This window comes from Cavia porcellus, unplaced genomic scaffold (assembly GCF_034190915.1).
Source record: "Cavia porcellus strain 051 isolate PalLab524CR breed Dunkin Hartley unplaced genomic scaffold, mCavPor4.1 scaffold_29, whole genome shotgun sequence".
In the NCBI taxonomy this organism is placed as follows: domain Eukaryota; kingdom Metazoa; phylum Chordata; class Mammalia; order Rodentia; family Caviidae; genus Cavia; species Cavia porcellus.
In genome coordinates this window covers 26,826,758-26,840,026 of record NW_026947512.1, presented here as the reverse complement: position 1 = coordinate 26,840,026, position 13,269 = coordinate 26,826,758, and the positions used below count along the sequence as shown (strand labels likewise).

Below are 13,269 nucleotides of genomic sequence, written 5' to 3'. Positions count from 1 at the left end.
TTTTTTTAAAGTTCTTTATATGTTCTTGATTGTAATCCTTTGTCTGAGGTGCAGCTGGCAAAGATTTTCTCCCACATTGTGGGTTGTTTCCACAATCTGTTGGTGGTTTCTCCTGCTGTGTAAAAGCTTTTCAATAGGATGAGATCCCAGTTGTTGATTCTTTGTGATAGTTACTGCGCAATCAGGGTTTGGTTCATAAAGTTTTTGCCTACACCAATGTCTTCAAGAGTTTTACCTACTCTAACTTCCAGCAGATTTAATGTTTCTATTTTTAATATTAAGATCTTTGATCCATTCCAATTTTAGCTTAGTGCATGGTGAAACATATGGGCCCAGTTTTAATCTTTAGTATGCGTAGTGCCAGTTTTTCCAGCACCACTTATTAAAGAGACTATTTTTCTTCCTGTGAATGTGTTTAGTACCTTTGTCAAAGACAAAATACTTAGTATATTTGGAGCTGTTTCTGCATCTTCTAATCTGTTCCATTAATCTATGGATCTGGGTTTTTTTTTTTTTTTGCCAATACTGTATTGCTTTTATCATAGTACCTTTATATTATAATTTCAAGTTAGAGATTGTAATGCCCCATCTTGTCTTTGTTGTCCAGAATTGATTCATATATATTTATGATTATTATCTCTTGGAGTTTTCCATAATCAAGCATGTAGCGACCTTCTTTGTCTCTTTTGGTCTCTCTTGGCTTGAAGTTCACACTGTCTGCAAGTTCAATGGCTATCGCTGCTGTTTTCTCTGTTCTTGTTTTTAGTCTGTGAATTTCTTTTTGAGTTAAATGTATTTCTTATATGAAGCATATTGTTGGATCTTGTTTCTTAAGCCACTCTTCCAGTGTTTCTTTTGATTGGTGAATTGAGACAGAAGACCTTTACTTTCTGTAGTCTTGGGAAAACAAGATAAAAGATTAAGCCTAAATGTCTAATAGTAAGCCTGAGAGTTAGATAGTAACTGTACCAATGCCATTTAAATGCTCAGCTCTTCTTTCTTTTGAAGATAAGAGTTGGGAGCAAAGAGTGCGAACCTAAGAGTAAATGTGGTGACCACTATAGATTGGATCTGGACTCTCCTAAAGTTTGTATGGTAAAGTCTGTGTCCCCAGTGATGAGCTCTTGGGAAGTTGTGGAACATTAAGAATGAGATGTCTTCAGGTCATAAGGGGCCTTGAAGGGGTCTATGGGACACAAGCCCTTTCCTTTTCCTGTCATTTTCTCCCGGTCCATGAGGTGAGTTGTTTTGCATCACCACTCCCCCTCATCATGATATGCAATCACAGACCCAAAGTAACAGGGTTAACCAATTGTGGACAGACACCTCTAAAACTGAGCCAAAACAAACTTTTTATCTTGGTAAATTGACTATTTCAGGTATATTACAGTGACAGAAAGCCAAGAGTGGCATTTGTACAAAACTGAGAAGGCTAAGAACTCTAATATTCCATATTTCTACAAACTTCTTTTGTAGGCAGGAAGCCCCTTTCACTACACCCCATTAGAGGAATTCTCCAGCTGTCAAAAACAGCATCTAGAGAAAAGAGCACAAGTCACGTCCATTTCTCCTTAGTATCCACTGACTTCATAATCCTTCCATTAGTTCAGCTCTATAAACTAAGTTTGGGATAGAGGGGCAAGGGCAAGACGTAATGTTGACCAGATAACCTGTAATATATGCCAAGATTTGTGAGACTCTGACAGTCTAAAGTGGATTGCATGTTAGATTGAGAGTACAAGAATGCCAGTTTTATCATCATGAGTGCCCCGTACCCACTTAATAACATTAGGTCAATGATTTTAATGGGAATGTATTTTAGTAGTCTGCTAGGTTCACTAATTGGATACTGAACTCAGTGACTTATAGTCAGGTAAAAATGCAGGAATATATCCAACATTCTGTAAAAAGCCTAAAAGATTATAAAGATTGGAATGTTGGAGAACATTTATACTTTCTACCTACTTGGTCAAGCCACTTTTAAAAATGCATAATTCCACTCCTAATCTACTATTTACAAACATGTTAAATGCATTATGAGGAGGAAACCGACATATTTGAAAAGATGTGATTATTCTCTATATTCAGGGAATAACAGAGGAGGCTCTAATGAAAATAGGCTCTGGTCTCCAAGTGAATGATGGGGCCCATAAATGGGCAAAACCTGTTAGAACTTAGACAAGGTAAAGCCCTTACCACAATATTCTAAGCTCTAAATAATAGAGGCAGAGATTTGTGGCTATGTGGTCAGGGTACTCAGGACAGCCAAGAATAGGCTTTTCTAGGCTTTCTGCTTGCTACTTATGTTATGTATCCTGCACATGTGCTGTAGATATGTAACCAAGTAATCTGTGTTATACAATTTCTTGGCAAGTTTCCAGCCTTGTTTGACAGTGTATATAAGGTTATAAAATTTCTCAGCATTACTCCTTATACCATGAAGATAAAGACACAACAGATAACCTCATGGCTTTATGTTTTTTCTTTAGGCTCCTAGAATTGTGAGTGAAACTTCCTGGCTTTGAACAGTGGTACATGTAGCAATAACATGGTTAAAGATCCCTAAAATGATGATAGGCTGTGTGTTATAGTGCTGCTTCATGTATGTAGGCAGAAAAATACCCACCTGAAAGGCTGCACCCTAACTCCAGTCAGTGATTCACAGTCTCTTGCCCAGTTCCTAGACTTAAACCAGCTTACAGTATAATGCCTTGTGATCAAGGAAGAATCATTGTTATAACAAAGCACCCTGTAATAGTAATACAAGTATCTAAAATAAATCTTTATCTAAATTTTCTGTAACGTTAATCGTAGTCATTTCCAAATGAAAATGTGGATTGTGGAGAAAGGAACAACCAGATACACCCAAGGTTGTTATATCTGCCTTTCTACTACACTTTAGAAGCCTGAAATGTCACTCTGGAACACAGGTCATAATGGTAGCTACCAGAGGTGAGGGGATAAAGACATCTAAGGCTCAATCTTTTCCCCGGAGTATCCAATGGATACACTAACCTGAAAAATATAAAATGAGTATACTTAAATGACCACATTTTCACTCTAGTTCCCAGAGTCAAGGTGAAGGTCCCTCCCCTCTAATCAAAAGGTTATTCTGAATGTTGCTTGACTGGGAAAGTGTGCATAGACCCACTTACCCTGCTAATTCATTAAGTATAGGCCAGATGGACCTTGGAGAAATGACATTATACTAATGAGGTGGTTATATCAAATACTGAAGCAGTTTCTGATGTTATTTCCACAGAAATCAAAACACACTTTTGCGAGCTGATTAGCAGCTACTGACTGGGCAAATGCTTTCCTTGATTTTCTCCATTCATCCAGTACATGCTGAGGCCTAGACAAATCTACCTATATTGTCGCCTGTGGTAATATTTTCTAGAGAAATACGTGTCTTTGCCTCACATATACTAGGCAAGTACTTTACTACCAAAGCCTAGCCCTTGATTCTTTTTTGCAGTTCTTAAAACACATTGATCCTTTATGTGGATAACATTTGCTCATTAAATTTGGTGAGCAGGAAGCAGCGGTCAAAAACAGTGAAAGGCTGAGATATTTTTCCCACTTGCAGGCTACTTTCATAAATGTTGTCAGGAGACATTATAGTCTAAGTGAGGAACAATGACTTTATTAGTCACAGAAAAAGCAGGAGCTGGTCAATCAGAATGTTCATTGACATGGATTTCCCAGTTCCCAAGTTTCACACAGGCAATCCAAAGGGTCCATGATGAATGCCATATATTCAAGGTGGATCACATTATAGGAAAGGAACGCTGAGCTGGAGATTTGAATGTTTTTATAATACTATGCCTCAGCAGGAAGAGAACACATAATGCTTGGTAATAGCTCTCTGAAAAAAAAATCCTGAAAAATAGTCAAGGGTAAAGAGTCAAGGGCTTTGTCTTCTTGGCAAAACAGGCAAGAATGTGGAGGCCTGCCTACTCAGGGCCCATGGTGATCTGTGTCATCCAAAAGCAGTAATTGCTCTAGACAAATAATAAAACAAACATAAGCCAGATGGCAGGCAATAAACTGTGACAACAATCTGCAATATCAATAACAGTTTTAGAGCAGCAGTGATCTTGAAAATTTCCTCTAAAGAAAGAAGCAGCTGCTGTATTTTGTATCATTGGGATGAGCTCTTTAGATTTTGGAGGCAATTATTTCTGTACATCTCACCAATCCATCTGATAAGTCCTAGAGCTGATTTTTTGGTTGGGGCCCAGATTAAGCAAGGCCCCTGCAGCAGGTCCACATCACATACATAGCTCTGCTACTAAGTGTTCCATATGGCATAAAGTGGCTTATGTTTCCAATACAATCAGGGAATATCTCTGAAAAGTCTCCACAAAAGTAAAACAGTATGAAAATCTAGGTTTGGGAATAAGGTTCTGTTTTTCTCTGTGGTACAGTCTGCCATTAAAAAGCAGATCCTAGCATTTCTACTAGGTTATGGCAGATTCTAAATGTTTAATCATAGCACAAGTAACTATGTGATCCAAACTGCCAAATGCCAACTATATTACCCAATCTGGGATCTAAGCCTGGTCTGAGGGTCAAATGTGGTCCATTAACTTTTGTAAAGTTTTATTATTTTCAATTCACTATGCCAATTCACTTACATACTGTTTGTAACTGGTTACAATGGTAGAATATTTGTGACAGAAATCATATTGTCTATAGAATCTAAAATATTCTAGCTCTTTACAAAGAAGTTTGCTGACCTGGGATCTAAAGAACCATAAAACTGGATTTAACAATCAACACTCCACTATCAAACAGAACTGGCATATAGAAGCCCAAGGTTATATAGATCCTAAATATATAAACAAAAGAAGAGACTTAGGTTCTTATATACTTCCATGTTCTCCCACTTTGCTCTTCCTCTCAAATTGTAACAAGAGGAAGCTGAAGAAACTAAAAGTCTTGGTTTTGGATAGATCTGTGTGATTGATCAGATGTAAATGAAACTGCATTACAGCATACCCTTAGAGATGGGTAGAAAGCTTAGTGAAGATGTTAGATGGCATATATGGTAATCCAGCTCATAAGGAAGATATTACCAAGGTAAAGTTCCATGCTGATTCACAGGCAATAGATAATAGGCTGGCCAACTGATCTTTGGAGGAATCAAAATGGAAATTAGTGACAGGATGGTCTGAGGAAGAGAGGTATACAAAATGGCTTGTCAAAAATAGGTACCAGTTCAAATGTCATATCATGTAAATGTCTATCAGAGAACATCCATGGAAGCAGCTCAGCCATCAACTACAGAAGACAACCAGTCCTGTAGAATACATTTACTTGTTCACTTAGCTCATGTGGATTAACAATGGCAGCAAAGGTAGAGGCTCAAACGTAGTCCACCCTTACCATGGCTGATCTAACACATAGCTGAATGCCCAGCTTGCTACTGAAGCCATGCTAAACTCCCAACATAAATCCATGCATTCTCCAGTGGAATCTGCTAACTTACGGTATCTTGTTACTGCAAAACTTTTTCTGTCTGTCTAGCATAAAAATACTAAGTATATATTGTGCCTAACCCCATTTTCCGTTTTTATCAGAAGATCTATAATCAATGAAATAGGTGATGTTTTTCAAAATATGTCAAATATTCTTTGCTGTTCTCTCTTCAAGAGTGTAAGATTCATTTGCTTCCCTTGCATATGGAATGAAATTAATGGTTCACATAATATGGCAGCAGTGATGCAATGTTACTTCCAATTGGGTTTTAAAAACACTGATCTTAAATCCTTAGCTGCTTTTACTGCATTTCAGATTCTTTCTGAGGGGTGAGGGGAAAAGGAGGTGGGAATGAATACCTGAAAGACATGTTTCCTTAAAAATAAGACCTGACTGGAAAATAATCAGCCTTTCATACTAGAGATCAAAAATGTCAGTCCCAGTCTATACTTCCCTTACCTGCCATTACAGCTACCCACTGAGCCAGAGAATAGTCAGGTAAAATCTTCTGCATTCATTTCAGTGGCCATAACACTGAAAAACTGATTTCTAATTTTCTACGCTGAGGCTGCAACCCTAATAGCTGGACCTCAGTCTCATGAAGGCTCTTGAGCCAAAACCACCAGCTGTAAGACTTCTAAATGCCTGACCTTCAGATTTGTGAGATAACAACTACCTGTTGTTTTAAACCATGTTTGGTGTAATTAGTCAGAAGGCAATAGGTAAGTATCACATACAACACTGCCTACTGATCAGAAGAGTCATTTTATAGAAACAGACTCAGGGCCATAGAATATAAACACTCAGGAGCAGCTGCCTGGATATAAGTGAAAACAGCCTGCTATAGGGCCAGATGGCCCCAACTGCTTGCAAGTTTAAGTACTGTCTTCCTGCACACTACTGATCCTTTAAGCCAGTTTCTTTTCTCATGGCCAGAATGTGCGCTTCTAGGGGTGAGATGTAAGACTCTACTCTCAGTATTACACTGAATAACTCATTTCATTTACAGGATTTTCTATACTTACACTTTTCTTCAAAAACAGCATATGACTTTTCAGAAAAATTGTATCACAAATATCTGAATTTATATTAGACAGTAAAAAATCATTAATTTAAAAATTTTATAAAATATTTTAAATATGTAATTTATGAAAAAAGTTTTTAAAATGTGCCCCAAGATAAATGGTCTTTCCTTGTGTTTGCATTCGATTTTAAAGAGGTATGCAGAGTACTCCATTCCCATGCTGTGAAATGCAATTCAATAAAACCTAGATGTTTTTATTAGGAACAAAGAACTTTCTATTTATTTTAAATATCAAAATAACACAAGAAACTAATTCAATATACAAGACACTTCCTATTCTTCACAGATAAATGAATTTTTCTATAAAGACATTTATACTTAAACATGAGACAAACAAAAATGTATTAAAACTCACAAGGTACTTTGACACACAGTTGACAATAATGAATTTCGATATTTTAGATTTTCTTTGTAATTGCTTTTAAAGTGTTCTTAATCAAAAACAAAAATCATGATCTGAGACTAAAAGCAAGTACAAAAGCATTTCTACTTTAATGTACACCATAAACCCCTTTAATCGTAACTTTTACTACACAGCATGGAGCAGCTATATATCCAGCTTTGTATCTTTTGGCAGCCACACTCTTCCACTGTAATTATTTTAGAGGGATAAGAGTCTGATTGTTAGAAGGAATAAAAATATAATTACACCACAGTACACTGTCCAACTTTAATGCAAGCAGGAATATCAAGTAAAGAGGCTGATAATGATGAGATGTGTACATGCTCTTCAGAAATGTTTTAGAATCTCTAACAGTAATGCAAGCGCTGCAATTACTTTTTAAAAAATCTAATTTAAAAAAGAGGTTATGTTCATTATTGTATAAACCCTTAGTTTCTCTGTACTTAAGTGGCTGCAGAGAATTAATTTAAATTGTGGGATTCTTTCAAGAGTCATAGAGTTAAGATCAATACACAGCAAGTTGAAAACATGAAGAGTAAGCAAATCTAAGGACTCTACCAGAACTGTCTTTTTCTTATCTTTTATACAATCTAATTCTGTTGTTTCTATTTTATTAATGCTACAGCACAAAGCATGCTAATATTGTAAGGACAAAGTAGCTTAAGTAAAAATATTTTAGAGGAAACAAAGGAGGATCCCCAAAATAACACTAAAGACTATACTGAGAGAAATGTGTAAGAAAAAAAGAGTAGAATGCATAGAATTGTTGAGTTCCCAGAAACTGTTTAGAAAATTATTCTCAAACTCTCCATTATTTACTCTAACTGTGAGTAACGTATACCACACTACTACTTAAAGTTTTGGAAATGATACTTGATCTTATTAAAGAATACAGTTTCAGTCACTTTAAATTTGGCACTAAGTCTTAGACTATCTAAACTATGACTCTTAAAGGTTCTCAATTTTTCATAATTGATCAACTCAAGATATAAATCAGCTGCAACACTGTTGCTCCAAATGAGAAGCACAACTCAAATGAGCACCTCTTTTTCAATTGTAAGCAAACTGAAGAAAGTAGTGACCCCATGCAGAGCTGTATAATTACAGTAAATGGTTATTAAAGACAGAGACAGAAGGAGAGAGAGAGAGCCATACTATTTAATTTATTTGTCAGATCCTTCTAATAAACATCTAGAGACAGGCCCAATAGTGGCCTCATAGTAACTACAAAGGCCACAATAAAATTTTTTTAAAAAATGATATATAAATGATAAAACCTATTTTTTTCTAGTACTTAGTGCCAATTTTAATATGGAAACGAAGACCAACCTAAAAAAAAAAGTTATTGCCTAACCAGCAGGCAACACAAACATAAGACCCATAACAAACCAACCAACCAAACAAAACCCAAACCCAAACCAAGAACAAAACAAAATCATTTATTAACAAGTACAATCTAACTTCAAGTCTAACCAACTACAACACTTTGAAAAGGCACAAAGAAAGATGGCATTAAAGGACACTGTCAAAGAGCTAGAGCTCTAAATCTGACTTTTCATCAATAACATTGGAGTGATATGGTGGGAAGAAAATTCAACATGATAAACACCAATTTCATTGCTTTTTTGCCACTGCAGAATAAAGGCAATAAATGATATTTAATTACATATTAACCCTAACACTTTATAATTACTCATCAAAGATGTTTTGACACTTTTTAAAGTTGACAGAAAATTATTAAGGTACTAATTTCATGACCTACTATCGCTTTACTAAAGCACCAGTTTAAAACTTTTTTGTTTTTGCTACTCCTCTTTTCTCCACAATACATGTCAAGATTACTTAACAGTATGCAAAGATTACATTATAGTTGTTGGTTTTACCTTGCTGGCATGAGGAAGAAATTCTAACCTTAAATGGGATTTTAGGCTGTAAAAAATAGGTTAGGTTTCTTATAAAAATAACCTCAACTTGACCTAAAAAAATCCTAAGGCAAAAATTATTTTGATAATGTAGTGTGAAAAATAAGCTTATTGTTTAACATTTAATAGTGTTCACTAAAAACCATAACATTCAATTAAATCGAGGAAAACAGCATTCTTACTATAAATGGTTTGTCAGTCTATTCCCAGAGTATTTTCTTTTGCTCTTATTTTATACATACAAACAAACACAAACATTTAATACTTAATCTTAGTATTCAAACTAATGATTTTTAAAAAATCCATTATCCTAGGACTTCAACTGTGCTTCTTTGGACAAATATTTATTCAAACAACAAAGAATTTAAATTCTTTTAATGATTTATACCTACTAAAAATCTTTGGTGCATTTAAGTCAAAACTGATTAGGTTAATAAATTTCTGCACTTGATAAATTATTCAATTTACAGATTAAGTGCTAATTTCTATCTGCTAAAAATTAATTTAAAACAATAAATTATGCTCATAAAATAAAAAATTCTAATGAGGCTAAACTTAACTGTGAGATTAAAAATTTTAAGTACAGTTACACAAAATAAATGGGTTTTAAAGTTGCAGAAAGATCAACTAAAAACCATAGGCCTCATTTTACAGTTTTTGTGCCAACTTCAAAAGCTTATATACATTCAGTTTGCCCAAATCCATGAGGTTTTCCCAATCTAAAAAAATGCCATATACTTTTAGAAATTATGCAGCAGATTAATTTTATTCTTCTTGTTTTGCCTACCCATTTTTTCCTAAGAAGCATACTACCTACCTTCAACACTGGGTTAGGAGTTAAGAGAATGCAGTGCCTGGCACATGGTAAGCATTCAGCAATGCTATCTTTCTTCTTTACTTCCTAGTAGCTTCTTTCCTTCCCTACTAGCTCTGTGCTTTGACTACATGAGCTTAAATAGGTCCTTTAACCTTAATATCAGATGCTTTTCTCTAAAGCAGGAATATGTCATGTATTTCTATTTTAGAGGTGGTTATAAGGTCAAATGAAATAACATGTGAAGGCATTTTAGAAAACAGTAAACCACTATTCAAGTTTAAGTTACTCAAAATAACTAACTACAATTATACAAATGTATTCACTTTACATAAGAGATGTGTTCCAGAAAAGTGTTATGTAAACCAATTAAATCATATATTTAAAAGCATTAAAATATCATAAAAAACTACCTTCAAAATGCACAGTATTCTTTTCAATGTGAAAATGCAATATTCCCTTTTTTGCCACCAAATATACAATATACCTTATAATACACGCACATACATATATAACATTTGCCTTTTTGTATGTCCAAATTTTTCCGTATTAGCTTATACATAAGAATAAGTTGAGAATATTTTTAGGTATGACTTATTTCACTACAGTATGATTTTTAATTAAAATCTTGTCAGTCTTTATGATAAAAATCATAAAGATGTATTATTTGCAATCAATTTTAGGGACTAAGAAACTAATAGTACCTCATATAATCAAGCTCATTCATGTAAGTACCCCAGATATTACATTTCCACACAATGTAAGAATGCTTTAAAAAAGAACTACTAGCAATTATGCCTACTGCTCCTAAGATAATTACAACCAAACCCTGGTAAATAAGGCAAAACACAGGTTGGTCTTATTATTTATATTAACTACTTTGGTTAACTGCCTCAATTCTCAACATTTTTTCTTTTATCATCATTAATATGGCAAATGTTCCTATAAAGTACCTTCATTTCTTAAGTGCTTTAACAGTTTCCTCTATTACTAACTGGTTAAATTTTACTCACTGAACGTTCATTATTTTATTTGTGATTTTTTTCACAAGGGCCAGGCCAGACTTTATAGTTTACACACAAAAAAGTGCTTAAAGCAATTGGAAGTGTAAACAAAACAAATAGAGAACTTTTAAAACTGGTATTGTCTAATCCTTTATATACAAATAGCATGTTAATAGTAAATCAATCCTGCCTAGACTATTCTTTAAGCACCCTAATAAGAAACATAATTTAGTTTAAGTTCAGACTGATTTGAAAATATGGAAAGTGCACATCTTTAAAATCTTATAATTCTAACCTTTCCTTAATTGAATTTAATCAGTGAGGTTTTGCTGCAACTGCTATTTCCTTTCAACAAGTCCTTGACTTTGTCTCGTACAAAAATAAGAATCAAGGATAATTATAGATATTAGGCTTATATGAAAGCAAAAATAAAGATCTGGATTGGATGTAAATCTGTACACAAGTAGTAGAAGTTCCATTCAATTAAACAATATTAGGTTAAACTAGGTGCAAATTTCACAATCAGTTTGGCACTTTCTAACAATTATACATAAAATATGTAGGTTCTGTTTACCAGTTTCAATTAGACAAATTAAATACAATCCAAAGTAGCATGTTAAAATAAATGGCATTATTTATAACTGCCTCTTAATGAGATGAAGATACAAGCTGTGATATATTGTTAATGTTTCTGAAATAAATGCTAAGTACAAAAAGTGAACTTACCTTGAAGACATCTAGTTAAAGGTGAGATATTTTTCTTTCAACACATTTTCAACTTGTATAATTAAATGTCTAAACCTACGTTTGCCACTTTTTGTTCATAATGATTGACATATAAGCAAACTTAAATTATCTGGATTATCATTTCAATCCGAAATTTTTTTTAACATGCTAATCTTGCCTCTTAGCTTTCTAGCTCTGAGTTTGTCTGAAACCCAAAGAAGAGATGTCAAGACAACACAGAAATACCCCAAATTTTCTTATACCTTCAAATTTCTGATTTCGATTTTAAAAATATGGATGAAATAAAAATACATCTTAGATTAGGATACAGAATAGTTGGAATTACCAGTATATTCTCACATTCCTTCTTAATGGCTACATAATCCTTAAACTTATTTGTAAGATGGTAAAGAGAAAAGGGAGACTAAAGAATAAACATTTCCACTTATGATTACAAAAAAACCCCAATGTCAGCAGCTAATAATTCTGAAAAGTTTAAGAATCATTAAAAATTAGCACTAATTTTAAAAGTCACAAAAACATTTCAATATTAAGCCAAAGTATGTCTAAATATTCATATGCTCAGTTAACCGTTTTCTTGATTTGAAATTGTTCTGAGGACTTGAGAAACTAGAGAAAATTAAAAAAAAAATAGCAGCCTTCTTAATTTAGAAGCTACCAGCTTTTGGCTACCATTAGCACATAACCATCAAAAAGTTTATGGAATGTTTCCTCATGGATGATGTTCATTAGCAGAAATATTTTGAACCGCAGTAGTGTTATCAAGGCCCAGTAATGTTCCAAGGTAAGACTGATCTCTAGGATCTAGCATTTGTTCAGGTCGGACTGGATGAACTATATTTGCAGGTTGAGGAGTAAGGGTATATTTTTCCAGAAAAGCTAAGTCAGCTGCACGTGGATAATCAGTGGATTGTGGCTGTGTGGATAAGATCTCATGAGAGGATGGTGGAAGTGTTGTAGTATGTTGAACTAGATCACTCGGAGTGTCGGGCATCTGAACTGGAACCAGTGTTACTGGAACACATACTTCAGCAGACACATTCTGTAATATAGTCTTGGCTTCTGATTGATAAAGTTTGGGCTGTTCCATATATTGTTTTGTTTCTGTCTGAAAGATTTTATCATCCGATGAGTATTCCACTGGCAAAGATACAAGTTTCTCCTCAGAAGTACTGAGAGGATCATCAGGAGACTTAATTCCATGAACATGGTCAATATGGTATTTTAGCTTGTCTTTCCGCTTAAATGTTGCATTACAGTGCTGACAGTTGAAAGGTCGGGCATCAGAATGAATAACTAGGTGTTTTGTTAAAGTTTTCTTAATTCTAAAAGACTGATTGCAAATTTGACACTTGTATGGTTTTTCACCTGTATGAACAAAAATGAAATTAAAATTTAAACTGAATCCATTGATGATTTAATAGCAATTTTTCCTTATGCATACCTATAAAAACTAAGAGTAATAATAATATTGTATGCTATTCCAAAATATAGTCCAGCAGACTGATAGAATGAGTTAAATAAATATCAAAAAGATAGCTAGAAATTTGGCTATACCATTTATTAGCCACACAGTGAGCAAGGCACTCAATTTCTAGGTCTAATTTCTTTACTTGTAATATGAAAATAATTACAGTATTTAAATGATAAAGTAATGTAATAGTGATTAGCACTGTACTTCACACTTAAGTGCTTGATAAACTTTAGCTATTGTTATGATTACGTTTTTTACTGCTTCTGTAGCACACAAAAATGTGTTACTCTGAGACATCTGAGTTCTTCCTAAGGAGAGAAAAACAAAAACAAAAAAC

At 34.1% G+C, this 13,269-nt stretch overlaps 1 protein-coding gene across 1 annotated transcript in view; it reads right to left on the bottom strand.

Moving 5' to 3' along the window:
- Nucleotides 1-8,389: 8,389 nt before the first annotated feature.
- The window catches only part of Zbtb41 (zinc finger and BTB domain containing 41), a 36,829-nt gene continuing 31,949 nt past the window's right edge, over nucleotides 8,390-13,269 (bottom strand). Inside the window, exon 11 of the mRNA XM_003474710.5 lies at nucleotides 8,390-12,826. Within this exon, the coding sequence (XP_003474758.2) occupies nucleotides 12,171-12,826 (656 nt within the window). The 3' untranslated portion in view covers nucleotides 8,390-12,170. The remainder of the gene's footprint in view (nucleotides 12,827-13,269) is intronic.